Source organism: Tiliqua scincoides, chromosome 2 (assembly GCF_035046505.1).
Source record: "Tiliqua scincoides isolate rTilSci1 chromosome 2, rTilSci1.hap2, whole genome shotgun sequence".
NCBI classification, from domain to species: Eukaryota; Metazoa; Chordata; class Lepidosauria; order Squamata; family Scincidae; genus Tiliqua; species Tiliqua scincoides.
Genome location: NC_089822.1, coordinates 113,958,967 through 113,979,536, shown reverse-complemented (window position 1 = coordinate 113,979,536; position 20,570 = coordinate 113,958,967). Strand labels below are relative to the sequence as shown.

At 47.0% G+C, this 20,570-nt stretch overlaps 2 protein-coding genes across 4 annotated transcripts; one reads left to right on the top strand and one right to left on the bottom strand.

Annotated features, from left to right (window-relative positions):
* The first annotated feature begins 681 nt into the window (after positions 1-681).
* IKBKG (inhibitor of nuclear factor kappa B kinase regulatory subunit gamma) lies at positions 682-14,357 on the top strand. 3 transcript variants are annotated; one of them, XM_066612790.1, is made up of 16 exons: positions 682-751; positions 1,254-1,372; positions 1,828-2,022; positions 4,294-4,502; positions 4,808-4,906; positions 5,144-5,317; positions 5,479-5,543; positions 6,136-6,198; positions 6,780-6,891; positions 7,008-7,126; positions 8,012-8,164; positions 8,249-8,345; positions 8,514-8,663; positions 8,772-8,914; positions 9,138-9,199; positions 11,796-14,357. In XM_066612790.1, exons 3-16 carry the CDS (start codon positions 1,839-1,841, stop codon positions 11,951-11,953), a joined length of 1,788 nt encoding a protein of 595 aa, XP_066468887.1. In that variant the 5' UTR covers positions 682-751; positions 1,254-1,372; positions 1,828-1,838; the 3' UTR covers positions 11,954-14,357. The 3 variants fall into 3 exon arrangements, with proteins under 3 accessions (XP_066468887.1, XP_066468889.1, XP_066468888.1); XM_066612791.1 differs by having other exon boundaries at positions 698-751; positions 1,257-1,372; XM_066612792.1 differs by lacking the exon at positions 4,808-4,906.
* Positions 12,621-19,023, bottom strand: LOC136638763 (selenide, water dikinase 2-like). Its single transcript, XM_066612793.1, has 8 exons — positions 18,682-19,023; positions 17,667-17,770; positions 17,371-17,478; positions 16,584-16,738; positions 16,059-16,149; positions 14,477-14,576; positions 13,435-13,647; positions 12,621-13,348 (listed from the first exon to the last, which is right to left on the bottom strand). Exons 1-8 carry the CDS (start codon positions 18,968-18,970, stop codon positions 13,119-13,121), a joined length of 1,290 nt encoding a protein of 429 aa, XP_066468890.1. The 5' UTR covers positions 18,971-19,023; the 3' UTR covers positions 12,621-13,118.
* Between the last annotated feature and the right edge of the window lie 1,547 nt (positions 19,024-20,570).

Genomic DNA, 20,570 nt, shown 5'->3' with positions numbered 1-20,570 from the left:
CAAGTGTTTTTAGCTTTCATTTTGTCATGTCCTACTTTTTCCTTGGATGCCCTACATTTTGGGATGCCTGGTCCTCTTATGCCACCTGGGCACCCTGAACATGCTGTGCTTAAAAAATGCAGTGGCGGGAGTTCTGCAGCTGGTCACACTGTGCCGATGGCTTCGGGAGCTCCAGCAAAAAGCCAAGCAAAGGACTTTCAGGCACCTGGGATCACCGCAGAAAGGTCAGGCCAGCGCTGTTGTCACCCCTCCCCCCCAAGCCCAAGCCCAAGCCCAAGCCCAAGCCCAAGCCCAAGCCCAAGCCAGCGCCCAGTGGAATGCAGAGAGGCCAACGTTCCATCCCGGTGCTTTCCTTCTAACTGAGCAAGATGAACGTTCCAAATCGAATCAGAAGGCAGGGCGGCGGCGGCGTGCGTCACTCCAGCCTCCCCCGTTCTGCAGTCCCTGCCTTCTCTTCGCCCGAGGCGTGCAGAAAGTCCCAGGCAAACAGTTCATTGGAAAGCCTTGGCCGCAGTGGTCACTGGAGAGCATGGAGCAGTGGCGTAGCCAGAGGCGGTGCGCGGCACTTTGCAGGGAGCCCCGACGCAGCGTGCACACAGCCCTCCCTCTCCCTCCAAACGCCACTTCCTCCCGGGGGCCGAGGAAAGTTCCTTTCGTTTCTCCGATTTGCTTTCTCTTTGCAGACGTCACGTCCGGAAAACAGCAAAACAACAAACCAGGAAGGAGGAAGCGGCAGGAATTCGAAACGCAGGTGTGACTTTGGCTCTCTCCCCCCCCCCTTCGCGCCTTCCTAAACCGGACTCCCCTCCAGGGGCTTCTCTCGGGGGACGGAGGGAGGATCGCCTTGGGGAACGGGGCTCAGGAACGGCTCCCTGCCTAGCTTGAGCTGAGCCTCCACATGCAGACCTCCTCCGCTCCCCGCCCTAGAACTCGGACATTTCCATGACACTCTGAGGTGCACTGGCTGGATCAGACCCAGACTCGTCTAGTCCAGCATCCTCTTTCCCAGACCCCTCCGAGAAGTCCCCCAAGCGGGCTCTGAAGAACAGCCCTCCTTCTTAGCTGTGTCAATCAGCAAGAGGGACTCAGAGGTACACTGCCTCTGAAGCTGGAGGTTCCATTTATCTGTGGCTGCGAGTAGCCTTGGATACACTCTTTGTCTTCCTTTCTAGTATGAAAATGATTCATTTTGTTCTTTGCATTTGGTGTGTGTGATCATCCCCCCCTCCCACTTCATTCTTACACTTCTGCAGCAGGATGGTGACTTCTGCGCTTTGGAGCTGAACTGGAACTTGAGCTTCCGTCTCCCAGGTCTCAATCCAACATACCAACTTGAATGCAAGCTCCTATCCTGGAAAGTGGTTTCAAGTGTGTAAGTTCAATGAGTTCATTCACTTAGGATTTCAGAATTGAGGCTCTTGCTCCCTCTGCTTCTACTCTAGCTGGGCAGAGTAGTTCTCCCTGTGACGGTTAAGCTCCTCTGGCTTCAGTGGGGAGACTCACAGAATTCAGTGCTCCTCCATGCAATAAAATTCCCTTCACAGAGAAAGCTGCCATGGCAAGAAGAACAGTTCTTGCCTAGCCTTCACCCTGACCTGCTACTTTTCTGTGTGCAGGAAATTTTTTGGTTTGTATGTATGGAGATGCATTCAGTATCTGAAACTCCACCTGCATTCTAAAGTGATGGTCCAGGCACAGGCAGTTTATCACCACAGAGATAACTAGGTTGAAGTTCCCTTGATGGATGTGTATTTAACTGGAGCAATTTCTATTTATTTAACCATTTTGTTTTGGAGTTTTAGTCTTGACCACTCTCTCCATTCCCAGGACCTGGCTGAATGAGTGCAGCCCAGAGGGGCTGGAGCTGTGACATGGTACAGCCGGCTGGGTGCCCAGGCAGTGACTGCGGCATGATGGGGGATGACTCCTCCCTGGGCAAAGCTGCCACCCTGCACCTACCAGCTGAGCTGGCAGGACATGAGACTGTGCAGCACTTCCTAGCTGAGAACAGAGATCTCAAAGGTGAGGATGCAATGGAGTGATTAGGAAATGCAGTCCTGAGTAGAGAATATTTAAATGGACTGATGAAATGCTCATTTCTTGGACCCCACAAGTCAGTTTAATCTCCATTCCTAATTACCAGGCATTTTCAGGATTGGGTCTGGTACTGAGCTATTTTGAGCCTTAGTGATAGCCTGGGTTCCTGGGTGTCTTTACATTCTGATTCTATATTCTCAATTCTGCTTCATCTCAACAGTGTCTGTTGTATTTGTGAAGCTGTCCAAATGAGACCTGCTTCCTGAAGGGAGGGAAGTGGCGTTCTAACCAGGGTAGCTGAAGCGAATTGAAAGCTTGGTTCCTATGTATGTTTGGACAGGAAGCTTCTGGCTTCTTGACTGAATGTGTTTAGCTAACCAGCTCCCCTACAGTAAAAGGCACAATCTGAAACTAGACGGGGATATTTGCTCTAACTCAGGGGTCTCTAAACTTTTCGGCCAAAGGGCCACATCAAACATCTGGCACAGTGTCAAGGGCCAGAAAAAAAAATGAAATATAAAATTTAAATAAATACATTAGAGATGGAACTTAGCTGAATGAATAAATGGGCTCAAATGTCCAGAATTTCTGCAAACACTAACCCAGCCCAAAGCACACACTTAAACGGACCCCCATTTCCCCACCCCACAAGCACATCTCTGCTTGTGTCTGGTCAACTGGGCCAGAGGCTCTCAGGTGATCAGAGGCTGGCTGCGGGCGGGATAGAGGCTGGCTATGGGCCAAACCTGGCCCCCGGGCCTGGGTTTAGAAACCCCTGCGCTAACTCATTAAAGTGTTTTGCACACCAGTAAAGCTTCATCCATTCTTATTTAAGATCCACATTATTATGAATCAGGGAATCCAAAGATCTCCCCTTGATCTGCCAAAAATGTATTCTAGATAAATAGAAATATCTATTTCTAATAGAAATAGAAATACCTGACACTACAACGTGTGGATGAGGTGATCCACACTAAAAGGTAATGACTTCTGCAGTAAGGAGAGAAGTGCTTCTGTTTCCCTAGACCAGCAGTTGCTAAACCCTGGTCTGCAGGCCAGATCCTGCACCCCTTGTAATCCTTTCCTGACGTAAATGAAGCTTACTGTTCCTGAGCCTCTGATTGCTCCTCAACTTTGCGTTGGCCAGCTGCTTCTGGGTTTTGTTGCCCCAGCAGGCTTTGCGCCTGGTTTCTGGGCACATGCAGCTGGCCAGTGCAAAGGTTGAGGGTGTTTGGAGGCACAGAGAAGAGGCTCCCTGGTGGAACAGTAAGCTCTGTTTACTCCAGGGAAGGATTTTCTGGCATGTAATGGTCTCCAACTTGGGACCACTGCCCTAGACTTAAGTTCCTAGAGAGAAAGTAGTAGCTACAATGTCCAGCTAATCTGTCCCTGACAGTCTTTCTTTGGTAATAAGAAATGTTTAGAGTTAGGTTTCCTGGGGCTGCCATTCAAGCATAACTCATTGCTTCTGGACTCTGGAAAATTGGTTTCATTGCTAGGAAAGGGTAATTCCATAGGCAGTTCTAATAGCTGCTTTCATGAAGTGCAGGGAGAAACCAGGAAAAAGTGAAGGTAGAATCACAACTGAACTTGCAACTGAAAGTGGTAGGACTGGATTAATTAATAGCAATGATGTTATGGAAGCCAAATTGGCCCATAAAGTAGTATTTTTTTATGCCCCCCCCCCCCAAAATGTGTGGGTGATGGTAGGTCAGCACTTTCCCATTTCTGACAGTCCTAAAAGATTTTATATAGAATTTCATCATTCTGCACATTATGTTCACTTCTGGTCTCTACCTATAAAGCACTGTGGTCTTTATTATGTGGATTATTTGGATGAAGAGGAAAACAGGGGCTTGATGAAACGGGGATAGTGGCTTGGGTTGGAGTGAGTTGAGACTGATGGTCTTTCAGTCTGTTCCACCCCTGTGCTTGGAAAATGGCCCTAATCTTCCTAAACATGTTCTAACCATGACCCTAACCATATTTACTTGAAAGTAAGACCTACTAAGTAGAAGACCCTACTAATGGATCTTCCTAGTGCTCAGAGTTGTAGTCTTTGTCGGGGTAGAATAGTCATTTTTTCACTTAGGAAAAAACTAGATTCTAAAAGCAACAGACTACAGTCCTTTAGGGGCACCTTGTTAGAGCTAGAACCTTGAATTCAGTAGCAGATGGGATGTGTTGATTTTGGCCTCCATGGAGGACCAGACATATTGGTCCAGCAAATGTCCCTCATCTCTCTGTTCTGAGTAGAAGCCATCCAACAAAGTAACCGCATGTTGCGGGAGCGCTACCAAGAGTTCCTGGAATTCCAGGCTTTGCATAAGGAGGAGAAGGAATTCCTGATGTGCAAGTTTCAGGAGGCCCGAACTGTAGTGGAAAATTTGCACTTGGAACGTGCAAGGCTGAAAAAGCAGTTGGAGCAGGCTGCCCAGAAGCTGGAGCACCTAGAGACACAACAGGTAACATGGAAGGACTAAGGTTGGGTTGGGGCTTCCTGCAGTTCCTTTCTCTCTTACTCCTAATTAGCCATGCCGCTGAAAGACCTTTGATGCGTGTGGGATGTCTGGGATGTATGTGTGTGTTAGAGTCAAGGACTTGGGGCATCAGGAAACTTACTAAGAACACAATCCTATGCATACTTACTTAGAACTAAGTTCCACAATAGTCAGTGGGGCTCACTTCCAGCTAAGTTTGGATAGGATTGCAGCCTAAAACTACTTGGATCAAATTGTGTATGTCAGATATTTGGATTTCCTGCCCACAGACAGGTTCTCAACCATCTCCCCCAGAGAAAGGGATTTCTGGAGCACAGGAGGAATTGGACACTGTGACCCTTATTCAAGAGGATACCATACCAGCTTTGGTAAGGCAAAGTGTCGTACATCCATTTAGGCAGAGAAGAAAAGTCTGAGTCAGCATGAAAGAATAGTTTCAGTCAGCATGAACCATAGTGATCTTCACTCCCCACCATCTATCACAACATCTCAAAATGAGTTCTTAACCTTTTGTAGTTGAGTGCTGTGATCTGTTGGGGTTGGCTTGTTTACATTTTCCATCCACAATTATGCACTTTCTTCTTCCCTTTTTTGCATTTGTCTAGGCCCCTGAGATGCTCCAGCAGGAGGAAGAGGGACTGGAAGGGAATTTGAAGGCACTTCAAAAAGTCAACCAGGCCCTGCAGAAGGAGAAGCTAGCCTTGCAGGCTGAGATATGCGCACTGCAAAAAGCAGCAAAGATTGGAATACCCATAGAGGAGGCTGAAGTAAAGATTAAAGTGAGAGTTGATAGGGGCAGGAATAGCAGAATATATGTTGGGATCAAGAGCAGATAATGGGAAAGGCTCATGCAGAGTTTGAATAGTGGTCCTAAGTGGTGGGGAATGGCAATTGGAGCTGGTGAGTTTGAACTCTTAATCTCTTCTGGGTTTCTTTCAAGGAGAATGGGCTTCCAGTAGAACGTCCCTTGGAGTTGGAATCGCTGCAGGGCTCAGGGAACAGCAGGTAAGATCCCTAGGATGGAGAAACAGAAGGAATGGCCCTTGGAGGCCAGGGTGTGCATCCTGGTAAGTTTGCGCTTATTTCAATTCTCCTGCATTCAGCCCAGGTTGTTTCTTGGGTTGCAGGCTGTAATCTGTAGTGGTACCCAATATCAAATTTTGGCTACTAAGAGAAATAATGGAAGAAACAAATTGCAGCATGCACAATATCCTTACTAGGTAAAAATAAATTATCTAAGAACTTACGATATTCATATATGGAGGCCCACCACAGTCCTGTTCTTGTACTTATAGCCATCACTTGTCCATTTCTGGGGTTATTCCAAGGTCATTGTTTTGTAGTGTTCAACTCCACTTGCTTCCCAGCTGCCTCTCAAGCTGTCAGCCCCTCTGCCCATGCAGTCCCCAGTCTCAGAACATCCATACTACACAATGTCTTGTACCCATCCAGTGTTCCACCTTCACTTAACATGTTGCTAAGTGTCAGTTGGCCTGCAAGTGTTCCATTGCTGGAGACTGATTCACAAATGCTCACAATTCACATTGCTCACAATGAATTTCATAAAGCGCAATCCATCACCATTCTGTCTTCACAGAAGGATTTCTGGTGGGGACCAGTCTGAGCAGTTGTGCAAGAAGCTGAAGGAGGCAGAGGATGAGTAAGTTTATGATGATATGCTGGTCCTTTCTCAGGTGGGTCCAGCAAGCAGGCAGGCTAATGAAAGGCCAAGGAAGTTAGGGATGTTGGCAGATGGGATGTTTTGGGGGCAGGGGTGAAGTCCAAGAGGCTAGCTGATATCTGGTGATAAAAGCTACTGCAGTAGCAAAACTTGCAACATGAGCATCAAACCGCAAACAGCCAGCTTAAACTACATCTTAGGTGCAGTTGACTTGCATAAATTCAACTTTACATGGTTGGGGAGAAAAAAACATCACCAATAAAACATGTGGCATGTTTTGGGAACATGCAAAGCCATACAATCAGATTTAGAGATACGGAGGTGAAAGATGTCAGATTAGGATAAGGAGCATAATTAAGGATTCCTGGGAGGATTGTGGGTAAGACCCTTATGGGTCTAAATAGGTGATCACCATTACAATTTGGGCAGGGAGCCATAGCTGGATGCTGAGTGATGGAATTTGCAGAGGGTATATATGGCTTAATTAGAGTAGAAGACACCCACTGGATTATGAAGGGTGGCAAGCTGTTTGCCACTCACTGTATCACTTCCACTTCCAGGAGAGCAGCTCTTCATCAACAGCTTGCATCAGCCCAGGGGCAGCTGGCCCACTTAGCAGCACAAGAGCAGGATACCCAGCAGCAGCTGCAAATGCTGCACAAGCAGTTGGAGGTGAATATGCACTTAGTTTTCAGTGTGGGTGGCCTTCCCTGGCATTTTGGGGAGAGCCACCTGCCCAGCCCACTTTGGATTCCTGACCTTTGACTCTTCTCTCTATTCCACTACAGCAGGTTGTGGAGGACAAGGCCTCACTAAAGGCCCAAGTGACTTCCCTTCTGGGGGAGTTGCGTGAGAGTCAAAGCCGACTGGAGGCCTGCACACAGGAGAAGAAAGAGCTGGAGGAGAGGTGAGAGCCATGCAGCAGGCTTGTGTGATTTGGCTGTGCTGTTGGCCAGTGGCCCTTTGCCTGCAGTGATGCAGACATTATGGAACAATGAGTTGGGACTGCTGTGTGGCAGGGAAATCAGCCCCACTACCTTCCCTCTCCAGCTACCTTCACAAACTGGAAGAGATCACCTGATAGCTCTTGTTGGTTGCTAGCAAGGCAGCTAGAGACCAAGGAGTATATCCTGTACTGCCTGCCTGAAAGCTAGAGCAGGCACATTTGCCCGATTATGCCCTTCCAAGTTATAGAAAACTCTGGCTGTCTTGAATGCCCAAACCAGGAGGATCTTGGAGAAACATCTGATCTTCACAAGTACAGGGCAGAGAAACAGGCTTGATCTATGCTAGAAGAAACCAACTTTATAAAGGGCAGGGCATCTCCTTCTCAGCTGCAAAGTGCTAAAGAAGTTCGTAAATTGAGTTGGGGGCCATTGGTGGTCTTTAGTGTGTTATCAGGCAGTTCATGAGATCACAGCAGAAAGTCCAGGAGAGGTGGAAATGTTTCTGTGCTATTTCCACCCTAGTCACATGAGCTGTTGAAAAGTTGAGCCAGTTGCATCTTCAGGAGTGAAAGCAGCTGTAATGGAAAGGCCAAAGAACTTCCCAGTTAGAAGCACATCCCCTGAAGTGGGCCACTTTTCATGTGAAGCCATGGAAGAGGGTGATGGCACCAAGAACTACAAGGAAGATAACTTGGGAAGGGACACAGAAAACTTATGGAACCAAACAATGCTGGATCTAGTACTGTCATGGTATATACTTTGAGAAACAAAATGGTGAGGGGGGATTCTACCCATCCTCTTTTGACTAGGTTAAGAGTTCTTGTTTTCTGTGGCTTCTTTTGCAGGGTCCGTGGGGCTGGTGAGCGACTCCAACAGCTAGAAAGGGAGGCTGAAACCCGTGCCATGCAACACAGCATACAGGTGGATGATCTGCGGCTGACCGTACAAAACCTCGAGAGTGCCCTGCGAGTGGAGCGGAAGAGTGCCACAGAGGAAAAGTGAGGGGGGGAGGGCACTCCTGGCAGATGTGGTTGAGTCTGAGGCAAGTATCTGTCATCTGATCCATTCTTTCTCCTGTGTAGGAGAAAACTAGCCCAGTTGCAGTTGGGCTATCACCAGCTCTTCCAGGAGTATGATGCTCACATCAAAGCCAATCTGGAGAGTGAGAAGCGGAGCAAGGTAGGAGAATTGATACAAGTTGTGATAGAACATCACAACTGCTGGGGAAGGATTGTATGTGTGTGTCTTTGGGCTAAGGTGGAGAGCTATGGGATATGCACAAAAGATTGTTGTATTATGCCTCGCTCTTTCTCTGGCATGATTACAATCTCCCTGTCCTTTTCTCAGGGCTTGGATCAGCAGGCTGCTGAATTATCCCAGCAATTACAGCAGGCTGAGGAGGCCCTGGTGGCCAAGCAGGAACTGATTGATAAGCTGAAGGAGGAGGCTGAACAGCATAAAGCTATCATGGAGACTGTGCCTGTACTGAAGGCACAGGTGAGTAGGAAATGAAGGGTGGCTGTGGTAGTAGCCATGCCAGTGTGTGTAATGCTGATATAGGTGAGCAGCACAGAATAAAGGAGTAGACTGTCACTTCACCCACAGGCTGAGATCTACAAGACGGACTTCTTAGCAGAACGTCAGGCTCGTGAGAAGCTACATGAACAGAGAGAAGCTTTGATGGAGCAACTTGCACAAATGCAGCGAGATTATGACAAGCTGAAAGCAGATGCTGAGGGGAGCAGCCGGTGAGTATGAGTCAAGTGAATTGATAAAACTCAGATACCTAACAACATGGCCAACCCTTTAGCTATGCTGAAAATTGCATGTATTGCATGTCAGCTGCAAATGGTGTAGCCTATGAATTTTGGTGGAATGGGGGCTGCAGCCAGATGCAACCAATCTTGCACCAATTGCTGGTAAGGAGTTAGTATTGCAAACTCACTGTTGTGTTTTCCCCTTCCCAAATAGGACACTGATGGAAGAGATGAGGAATCGCCATTCAGAATTGCGTCCTCAGTCTTCTCAGCCAGGTGAGTGTTTAGAGTTGAATAAATAACTCCAGACTTGACAAGGTTAGGAGCACTGGACCTACCTTTCTTATTCAACAGTATAGAGAAATTCCATAGAGGTGACTCAAGATGGCCAGTGGAAATAATTCTAGTATTACTTTTGTAGGTAGCAAATTGAGATTGTGACTATTTGTTTATCGTAGAATTGTATTAAGAACCTATGAACCCTGCCTGATCAGACCAAAGTTCTATGTAGTTCAGCATCCGATTTCCCACCAAGGCCAACTAGATGCTTCTACGAAGCCTACCAATAACCTCTCCAAATGCCTCCCTAGCACTCCATATGCAGTAGTATTCAACCTGCATTCCTAATAGCCCCAGAGCAGGGAATCTAACCCTCTGAATGCTGCATTCACCCTCTTCTGCATCTTTCCCAGCTCTAATACATCCATGTGTCTGTATCCTGTATCTGTTCTTTAAACAGGGCAACCAAAACTGTATACAAGCATGCCCCCATATCTGTGGGGGTTCCATTCTGGAACCCCCCATGGTTAAGTAAAACTGCGAATAGAAGGGAACACCCCCACCCTCCAGAGGTGAGAGGAGCAGAGTTCTCCTCACCTCTGGAAGGTCTTCTGAGCCCAGCAGAGGCCGTGTGTGTCCTCCCATGGCCTCTGCCCTCAGAATGATTATGCATCTGTCAGAAGGCCAGATGCAAGGGAGAGCACCAGGATGAGGTCTCTTGTTATTTGGTGTGCTCCCTGGGGCATTTGGTGGGCCGCTGTGAGATACAGGAAGCTGGACTAGATGGGCCTATGGCCTGATCCAGTGGGGCTGTTCTTATGTTCTATAGGCTGAAAAATGTCACTTCTGGTTTTCCAGAAATATTTCTAGGCCTATAATTATTCTGAGCCTAGCAGAGGCCACACGTGACCTAGGCTAGGCTCAGAAGACCCTCCAGAAGCTAGGGGACACGTGGAGGGCCCCCATGGACCCAATCTGTGGATACAGGGTCCTCCTGTAAAGTACAGGTTGAGTCTCATTATTCATGAGGGTTCCCTTCCAAGCAAATCAATTTAAAAAACAAAGTCTTTGTTCTGGTGATTTAAAAACAGCCTTGATGACCTTTGTAATGCAACACAGAAGCAATCAGTGTCTCTCCAGGCACTTAGGTTTCACTAGGAGGCAGCAATCCTTCTCTTCACCAGGAGCCCCAGCAAGGGAGAAGAATGGAGAAGGTGATAATCGCTGCTATTTAGCCTTAGTTCATGTGCTCAGTGGAAAGGGAGAAGTGAAGCCTGCAGAGAGAATGGTTGATGGATTGTCAGCTGGCTGCCCTCTCTGACATTATTAAACAATGGTTTTCCTTTAATTTAGAGGGCCCTTCTCACCAGCTTTGGGGTAGAAAAATATGTGGATACTTAGATTATAACTGAGCCACTTGCATGACTCTCTCTGCAACAGTAAAAAGCAGTTTTTTTAAAACTGTTATTTTAAAGGGGTGCATTTTTCCCCTTCTCCAGGGATCATCCTTCCCATTTGCAGGGGCTATTGGTGTTGAGTCAAATCCTTGTATAAAAAGTCCATGTATAGGCTGGTCCTGTATTTCAGATGCAGTACTTTAAGATAAGGTACTGTATGTAATATTAATCTTATCAGTCACATCCTCAGTAAGTCATAACATGGGATTTGCCATTATTGGCTGCTGCACATTGAATTGACACTTTCACTGAAGTGTCAACTACAACTCCCAAGATTTCTCCTGGTGGATCAGTCTGTTCAGTGTTTGTGTGAAAATGAGATTCCTCCCCCCTCCCTGGTATCATTTTATACTTATCTAAAACTGAATATGATTATATTGACCATGACTTGCCATTTTGATGCCCATTCCCAGCCTGAAGACACTTTTTGCAGTTCTTGGCACTACACTGAATGTGGTATCATGTGCAGCTGTGGCTATCTCTAGAGCATAGATCTTTAGGGGACCCCACTGCTTAACAACCATAGTAGCATCATCTGGGACTATAGTGTATTTAAAGCACTCAGGAGAGAGTTGGTGCTCCTAACTCTCCCTTCAATCTCACAAAGATCTAGAACAGGGGTGTCCAGTCTTTTTGGCAGGAGGGCCACACCATCGCTCTGACACTGTGTGAGGGAGCCAGGAAAAAGAGTTAATTTACATTTCAAATTTAAATAAATTTACATAAATGAATACATTAGAGATGGAACTTATATGAATGAATAAATGAAGGTCTTGCAATAGCTCAGAGGCCTTGCACAAAGCAAAGCCAGCCTTTCCTTGGCTGCCACTGCTGCATCACAGACATGAAACAGCAAGCAGTGGAGGGAGCCCTTGTGCCACAGCTCACACAAGAGGTCGAACAGTTGGCTGTCACGCTGAGAGCAGTTGCGTCAGGCCAGCGCAGGCTCCAGCAAGTCTCTGGAGGGCCAGAGCTCATTGGAGATTGGGGGCTCTCAGTGGGCCGCATTGAGTCCTGGGCCACCCCAATCTAGAATGAGTACTTACTATCAGAGCAAGGGTGCAGTGCATAAATAGTCTTGCTTGCTGGGGGGGGGGCCTCAGCTTGTTAATCACTTGCCTTTCTTTCCCATCCAGCTTTCCTGATGGGTACTGCACCATTCCATCACCAGCATATAACAGGACGAAGACAGAGCATTGCAGATGAACAACCTGACTACTGTTGTCCCAAGTGCCAATATAGAGCTCCAGACATGGACACTCTACAAATCCATGTCATGGACTGTATCCAGTGACATCAATGAAGAATGGAGAGTTGCCATCTGATTTGCTTTTGCTACATTGCCTTAACAAGAGCTGCTAAGAGTAGACCCTGGAGCAAAAAGACTGGTTTGCTCACTACCTGTATGTGATTTAACTTTTTTCCTCCCATGAGTGGTTGAGCCTGCTGCTGCCCTTCAGGGCCTGGCTACACTAGCAGCTTTGGGTTGCACTGTTCCTGGTTTGTGTGAAACAATCTTAATGTTTGTAGTTTGCTGGATGTGGGGGACACCAGGCCATTTCTTTAGGTAATAAGCACAAATGGATATTCTGTTTCTCATTTTAAGGTTAGTATAAGGACTGCTAATTCTCACCTCCCACGTAAAGAATCTTGTAGGCTGGCTTGACTATGCCTTCAGATGATATTAAACATTTCTCACCCAAGCTGTGATAAGAGACAGACTAAAAAGCAAACAGTTTTTCCTCAACTTTGTAAGAGCTGTTCTCAGCTGAAATTGCTTACTGTGGTTAGTTACCAATCTTTCTGCAGCATAAAGAGCCACTGCATGACTCTTACTTTTATCTAAAGTCAATTAAAACAAAGTTCAAGATCGCCATAGTGACTTTTCTACTTTTACCAGGCCTATCCCTTCATTGTTAACACTACAAGTACTCCACCCTCCCAACCAAGTCCCACATCTGTAGAAATCAACTTTTTATTTATTCAAATCACCAATAATTTACAACCCAAGGAACAATCCATAAAGCTGAGCTTGGTGCTGCTCCTCTAGAGATCCTCAGCTCCTCCAGGCCCATAGCTGGGTTTTAAGGGAGGTGCTTCATGAAGAGAGGAGAGGCCTCTAGCCCAACCAAATGGCTTTAAGTCACTCACCCTCCTTTTGGACCAGCTGCTCAGTCTGACCAAAAGCTGGGAGAGCTTAAGAACAGGCAGAATTATTCCAATAAATAATTCAAGTTACCATCTTCTCCAAATCAACAGTGCCAGCAATTCACCTGCTCGCAGGAAATGCTTTCAAAACTAAATACATTATCAGACAAGAGGAAGGAACCAGCTGCTAACCTCAAACCCTGGGGATCTTTGTGCTATAGTAGGCAAATGCATGTTGACCCAGAATCTTAATGGGCTGCACTATTCAGCTCCAAAGCCTACAATGGACAGAAGAAAGCCATTTTGCCACCTCATGAGGCAGCTTCAGGGCTAGCACTAGAATTGTTATCCTGAGGGGAGGCACTGGCTCCACGGGGTGTCACTTCAATTATTCGAGGCTTGTCAATGATGCGAGCGGTCTGGTTGCCCTTCTCCACAATGCCAATGATCCAGGCTTGGTGTCCTTCTCCATATTTGGGAGATTTTATCTCAGCACAGAAGCGGGCAGCCTGCTCCCGAGGAAGACAGATCAACAACCCTCCTGTCACAGAAGAAAGCAAGTTAAGATCATTTACAAATTAAACTCCCTCCAAACCCCTTAAACTGTAGCTGAAGTATCCTTTTTACCAGATGTCTCTGGGGATGTTCCCTGCAAGAGCCTAGAGCGGTTGCCACATGCTTTGCTGATAGCAGCCATCTTAGCTATGATAGGCAGATTGTGGATGACGAAGGACACATCATTGCGCTGCTGCTTGGCCAAAGTCTGTGCATGGCCTAGAATCCCAAAGCCTGTGATGTCTGTGGCAGCATGAGCATTGAAAGTGTGCATCAAACTGGCAGCTGTGGGAAGAAAGCAAAACTTATAGACACAAGTGATAATTCAGATTCAACTGCTCCTTTGTCAACTATATATACACTTCAGGCAACACAAAAACTACTAACAGTGTCAACTTCCTCCATCAGTGAGGGTCTATCAAAAATTGGCTCTTTGAGATTGGTGCTAACAGCACAAATACAGTAGGAGTACAGCCTTCAAACCTACTTATAAGATGGAGCAAATTCACATTCAATTAGATCCATGGTCTTAATAGAGCTAGATGTGGATGCAAAATATGCGTCCAAAAAGCCATTGCAAATCACTTCAGACAGAAATAATTTGCATGAGTTTCTTTCTCAATCACAGACTTTTATGGAGGTCAACAAAAATCCCAAGTTAATCACCCTGCCATAGGATTTTAGACATTGCAGCTGTTACTTTCATGTCAAAAGCAGCTTTTTGGCAGGAGATACAAGTCAGTTACTGTCTGTACAAAGATAACTAGTACAGTATATAGGAAGAGCTAAATATGCATTATTAAGCATCTTACACACACAGTGCCATCTTATGCATTTCTATTTGGAAGTCCCAGTGTGGGCTTTACTCTCAGGATAAGTTTGCTTATGACTGCAGCCTTGGTGTAATTCCCCTTAAAAAAAGAACTTGGCACGCAAACACCAAGAATGTTGAAGAAGTTTCAAGACTATGGCTGGACAATAAAGACCATTACATACTTCTTTGTACCTCATTACAACAGTTAGAAGAAATGCATATCATTTGTTGCCACAGCAGTGTAAACCCTTTGAGATAGAGGTGGTACAGGTCAAGCAACATATTCCACGTTCCTCCTACCTGTCCTATTCAGCATGGCCATACTAAACATGGCTTCCTGGTAAGCCAGCTCGACATCTTCTCTGGAGACCACCAGCTTAATCTTATTCCACCGCTCGGGCTAGAATACAAAAGAGAATCTAAGAAGTAGATCTAGTGCTCAAATTTAGTTCTAGAGACCTCTTAGTCTCCTACCAAACCAGTACAGTTCAATGTGCCAGACAAATCTAATCTCTGACAGAGTGACTAGCCCAGTAGACCAGTGGTTCCCAAACAGTAAGCTGTGGCTCTCTTGGGGAACCACAGAAACCATCCAGGGGAGTGGTGGAATCCTTGCAGAAAACCAGCCACCCTATACAATATATAGGATTGTAACCCTAATGGCCCAGTAGGTCAAGGGAGCCGCCAGTCAGAAGTTTGGGAACCACTGCTAGTAGACCACAGGGATGCCTCAGACATACTATACCTTGATTTCAGCAAACCATTTGACAAGGCCTCCTAGGACATCCTTGTGGATAAAATGATAAAATGTGGGCTCAATGGTACTACTGATGGATGAATTCAAAGCTAGTTGAACAACCATTTTTGGTGAACACTGCTCAACCTGGAGGGAGGTATTGAGTAGAATACCAAAAGGGCAGTTTCTGGTACTTGCTGTTCAGCATGTTTATAAATTATCTGGTTGGTGGGGTAGAGCAGGGGTGTCAAACATAAGGCCCTGGGGCCAAATGCGGCCTCCGGAAGCTTTTTATCCGGCCCGCAGGCTCTCAGCTGCTGAAGTGTTACAGCTGAAATGGTAGCCCACATGAAAATTGGGTTTTATGATCAAGATTTGCAAACTTTCTCTTTTGAAATTTGTAGTTAATGAGTTTCTATATGAGAACAGGGTCTGATTTCCAGTCATTAGCTGTTTAATGATGTCACTTTCTGCTTAATGACATCACTTCCAGCCCTCTGCTGGAGCCCTGAATGCTAACTTCGGCCCTCTGTATGAAATGAGTTTGACACCCCTGGGGTAGAGAGGATGTTTGACCAAACTTGCAGAAGATACAAAGCTGGGTGTGATAGCTTACACCCTGGAAGACTGAATTCGGAGTAAAAATTATTTTAGCAAGCACCAACAAGGTGATGTTCAACAGAAACAAATGTAAAGCCCTGCATATAAAACCAAAGAAATCAGAGTTACAAGTACAGGACGGAGGAAACCTGATTTGGCAGAGCATGTGTGAAAAAGATCTATGCACTGCAATCCTATAGAAGCCTTCTCAGAACTAAGTTCCATTTAGTTCAATGGGACTTACTTCCAGGTAAACATGTACAAGTGTCCCATGTCATCTGTGGAGATTCCATTCCTGGAACAGCTGTGGATATTGAAATCTGCAGGTTTGGGCCCTTCCAACTTATTATCCTCACCTCAGGTAGCAAGCTTCAAGGGTAGGAATATTCCAAAGTTGCCTTACTGAGGCCTGTACTAATCTTGGATCTACCAAGTCTGACAATATTTGCAACAATTAATTTCCCCTCTTTATAAACAAGTATTCCCTCACCCCCATGCAATATAATCTTCAAGAACACAAATGTTTCCCCACAGATGAGCACTTACATTATCTAGCCACAGGTGAGCATTCACAGCCACCTGAGTCCCCAGTGGCTTGGTCAGTACAAGGACATCCCCTGGAACAGCACTGTCTGGCCTGGAATTAAAAGCAACAGAACTCAGATCAATTTGTATTTGGCTTTCATGCAGTTCTCCATTCAGGTAACTCTCAAGGTCAGTCCTGCTTATCTTCGGTAGCAGATTGCATTATGTGCCTTCAGACCATTCTTTGGCCCCGCCTACCATGATGCTGGCACAAGCAGCAGTACTATTCAGCTTGGAACAGATAAGAGAATTTGCCAGTCCCTACCTCTACTAAACTTCCTCCTGTTTAAATGATATGAACAATCCCTAGTTCAACTGTTTTCTGTTTTCCATGCTCAAACTCAAAAATTCTGTAGTCTTGCAAGCACCCTTTTCACCTCTCAGCAGATACTGCAACATGATTAATTTTCTCTTCTTCACATACAACCAGAATCATGTCACTTGTTATCTCAACTCCCTCCCACTAATGAGATTCCAAATACTCACATGATGAACTCATTGGGCTGACATACAACAGTTGCAACCCCTCCAACAATGATCCAAGGATTCAAGACAGTCTGCCCTCCAGTTACTGAAGTGCCACCATCCTCTGCTGCATCTCGAAAGCCTTTGATCAGCAATGGCATGACTTTCTCCCGCTCCTAAGTGAAGGGTACAGTAAAGGGGTCAGGGAATTACCTGCAGTTCCTAGGATTCTTGTGGAAAATTGAGCCTGGGATATTAAAGTCTGTCTGCCTTTTTCCACGGCGAGGGGCTCTGCAGCAATAACAGCAATACAAAAACCTGAACTGCAAGTTGATTTGGCCACAGATATTCAGTTCAGACACCAAATCAGACAATGGTTATGGGTACTTAGCTATGATTTAAGAGGATGCCCAGACTGACAAGCTATTGTTTGCAATTGGCTGGAAAAACAGAATTTAAGAAAACATGGTTTGAAGTGAATTTACGTCCACTTTTGTTTTCAATGATATCTAAATTGACAAACCATTGTTTCAATTACTGCTCTACCTCCAGAGGCTCCTCAACCCTACATACAGAAGTGCTGATGGAAAATGCAAACAGAAAAGCAGCTCTACCAATGGCTTTCCCAACTGTTTGGAATCAAAAACCCTGCTAAACTATTAATGTTTCCAAGCATGTACAAAGTATAGTTCCTTTTTCACAAACCTTTTCTACTGTAATCACATACAGAATATTCAATTGTATACAAAAATATTCTGTTTGATATTATGTAAAGTATTTTGTAGAAAAATGACAGAGTGCTTCTCACCTCCTCAGTCATTTTCTGACTCACACTCAGCAGCATAAGCATGTTGTCACACTCTGTGATGCCCATGGCGTAGAGGTCACTCAACACATTGGCACAGGCAATGCGGCCCTAGTTCCGAGACATGCAACAACATACACTGAATAAGAACAATGACATGCAAGGTTCCATGAACCTCAATCCCCAAACTTGCTGCCTCCTCAAACGAACCAGGTTCCACAACATAGTTCATTTCCTTCTGAACAATCAAACCCCTATCCCTTAAAAAAAAAACACATGCGTTTTCCTACAATACTCACCATCATATAGGGGTCCTCTACCAATGGGTAAAAGAAGTCCGTGGTCTGAACAAGGGAGAGTCCTCCATGTCTTAAGGGAATCACACAGGAATCCATTCCAATGCCTGCATGCAAGATCACAAGCATTGCAGAACCCCCAGAAATAGTCACACCTCAAGCAATTCCTTGGATGCACCAAAGAACCTTCAGGTCAGGTTTATATATATGCAGTAAACTGAGGTAGGAATAAGACAGCAGAGTCATGAGGTAATAGAACAAAACTGCAACCCAGGGACGTGCAATGAAGTGAGGCAGAGCCTCCCCCCTGCAGTCCTTTGAAAAGCAATGCTGCCATCGTGTGAGGTGCTTGAGCACAGTCAACGCACACACGTGGGTTGAGTGTGCTCGAGCACCTCACATGGTACGGCATCGGCAATTTTAGAAGGGCTGGGGGGAGGCTCTGCCTCAGTTGCCTCCCCACCCACCGCACATCCCTGCTGCAAGCAAGGATGACATTTTAAAACACTTAATGAGCTGAAAGCAGAGGCAAGATTGGAACCAGAGGAGCATTCTAGTTTGTGGCTCAGACCATTAGCTTGGTAGAGGCTCCCCTATAGCTTAAAAAACAAAAGAAAACACTTCCTGCAAGCGGAAAATCTATAAAAGTAGATTTGTATATGTCCAAAAACTTATATATAGTTTTTAAAAGGCCTAAAAAAGGCATTCCAGACTCACAGCCTGTTTGACCCCTTCAGGACTCTACCGTCTCAGAGCCCAATCCTCTGCATGTCTACTCAGAAGTAAGTCCCATTACAGTCAATGGGGCTTACTCCCAGTAAGTGTGGACAGGATTACAGCCTCAGAGCCCAATCCGCTGCATGTCTACTCAGAGGCAAGTCCCATTACAGCCAATGGGGCTTACTCCCGGGTAAGTGTGGACAGGATCGTGGCTTCTTTCTGCCGCACTGTAGTCCCAGCTCTGAGGCCTCCCCCGAGGCCACGCACGACGGACCAGCCCCTCCCGAGCGAGCCTCACCGAGAGTGGGGGCGGCGGCGTTGCCGGCCACCACCTCGCCCGCCCCGGCCAGTCCTGCGCGAGGCCCGCCGAGTCCCTCCAGGAGCCTGAGCAGGGTCTCCTGGGGGACTTTGCAGCCTCAGCCGCGCAGCTCCCCGTAGCTGGTCAGCTTCCAGCCGGGGCTCAGCCCCAGCGCCTCCGGCTCAAAGTGCCTGTAGCCAGGCGGACCCGCCGGCACCGGAGCGGGGTTGGGGACCGCCGCCGCCAAGGAAGTGAGGCTGGCTGAGGGGGAGCCCGCCAGTGCCGCCATCGCCGCTTCCAGTGCAGGGGCTCCTGACTTCTCGCGAGAACTCCAGCGCTTCCCAAAGGCGGCGGGGCCGAACTTTGCTCCTGAGGACAAGAAGGGCGGGCCGGCCCAACGGGCGGGAAGTCTCGCGAGAGGTGGGAGGGAGAAGAGCGAGAATTCCTCTGACAGCCACTAGTCTGCAGGCTTCCGACTCCCTCCCTCCAAAGGGGCTGGACCCTGAAGCGGCCCTGACCGGGGCTGGCTCCAAGGGGGGCCGTGGGTGTCCCCCCCAGTCTGACGCCAGAGGGGAGGGGCGCCTGGCAGTCCAAGCACTGCTGGCAGCCCAGGTCTACCAGCCTGGGAGAGGCGGAATGGGAGCCCAGGTCTACCTGGCAGGTAGATCTGGGTTGTGAGTCCAGGCGGGAGCCCAGGTCCACCTGCCCAGCAGACCTCAGCCACAGAGGACACGGAGTTCAACCTGGAGCCCAGGCCAACCTGCCTGGTTGACCTGGGCTCTGGAGTCGGCAGTGCTCATGCCTCCCCCCCAAACACAAATGCGGATCCGTCCCTGGCCCTGACCAGACACTCAAGTTTTCATTCCAGTGCCAGCATTCTAGATCAGTGGTTCTCAAACTTTTAGCACCAGGACCCACTTTTTAGAATGAGACTCTGTCAGGACCCACCAGAAGTGATGTCATGACCAGGAGTGACGTCATCAAGCAGGAAAATTTTTAACAATCCAAGGCTGTGATCCTACCTACACTTACCCAGGAGTAAGTCCCATTTACTGACCTTGTTAAAAGCCTATACAGTGTAGCCTGTTAACAAATCTGTAACATTTCCCCAAATGCAGTCACATGCCGTGGTAACATCAAGTTTAATATATGAAAGATAAAATATTGAAATGAATGGGGACCCACGTAAAATTGGCTCACGACGCACCTGTTGGTCCTGACCCGCAGTTTGAGAAACATTGTTATAGATCAGGGGTGTCCAAAGTTTTTGGCATGAGGGCCACATCATCCCTCTGACGCTGTGTCAGCAGCCGGGGGGGGGGAAGGAAGAATTAATTTACATTTAAAATTTGAATAAATTTACATACGTTTACATAAATGAATATATTAAAGATGAAATTATATGAATGAATGAAGGTCTTGCAATAGCTCAAGGCCTATAAAAGGCATTGTACAAAGCAAGGCTGGACTTTCCTTTGCTGCCACTACTGCATCACAGATGTGAAACATCAAGCAGCCCTCATGGAGGGAGGGAGGGAGCCCTCATCCACAGCTCACGTGAGACATCAAACAGTTGCCCTCACGCTGAGAGCAGTTGCATCTGGCCAGTGTGGGCTCCAACAAATCTCCAGAGGGCCAGAAGCTCATTGGAGACTGGAGGCTCCCTGAGGGCCAGATTGGGAGTGCCTGAGGACACCCAGGTTTGGACACCCCTGGCTTATACCATAGTCTTTTGAGACTGAAGGCTGCCAACCAATCAGTGGAATTTCATTGAAAGCGCAATCTAGAGATTGTGCTGGAGTGGTGTAAGTCTCTTACACCAGCCAGGGAGTGTCACAAATGTGCTGTAAGGCACATTTGCCCCACCAAGTGAGGAGGGAGGCCAGCGC

Excerpts from the sequence above, each read along its gene's own strand:
- IKBKG (XM_066612790.1), top strand. The coding sequence starts at position 1,839 with ATGAGTGCAGCCCAGAGGGGCTGGAGCTGTGACATGGTACAGCCGGCT. Across the intron at positions 4,503-4,807 it reads AGCACCTAGAGACACAACAG|ACAGGTTCTCAACCATCTCC; the intron begins GTAACATGGAAG and ends TCCTGCCCACAG. Across the intron at positions 8,346-8,513 it reads AGAGTGAGAAGCGGAGCAAG|GGCTTGGATCAGCAGGCTGC; the intron begins GTAGGAGAATTG and ends TCCTTTTCTCAG.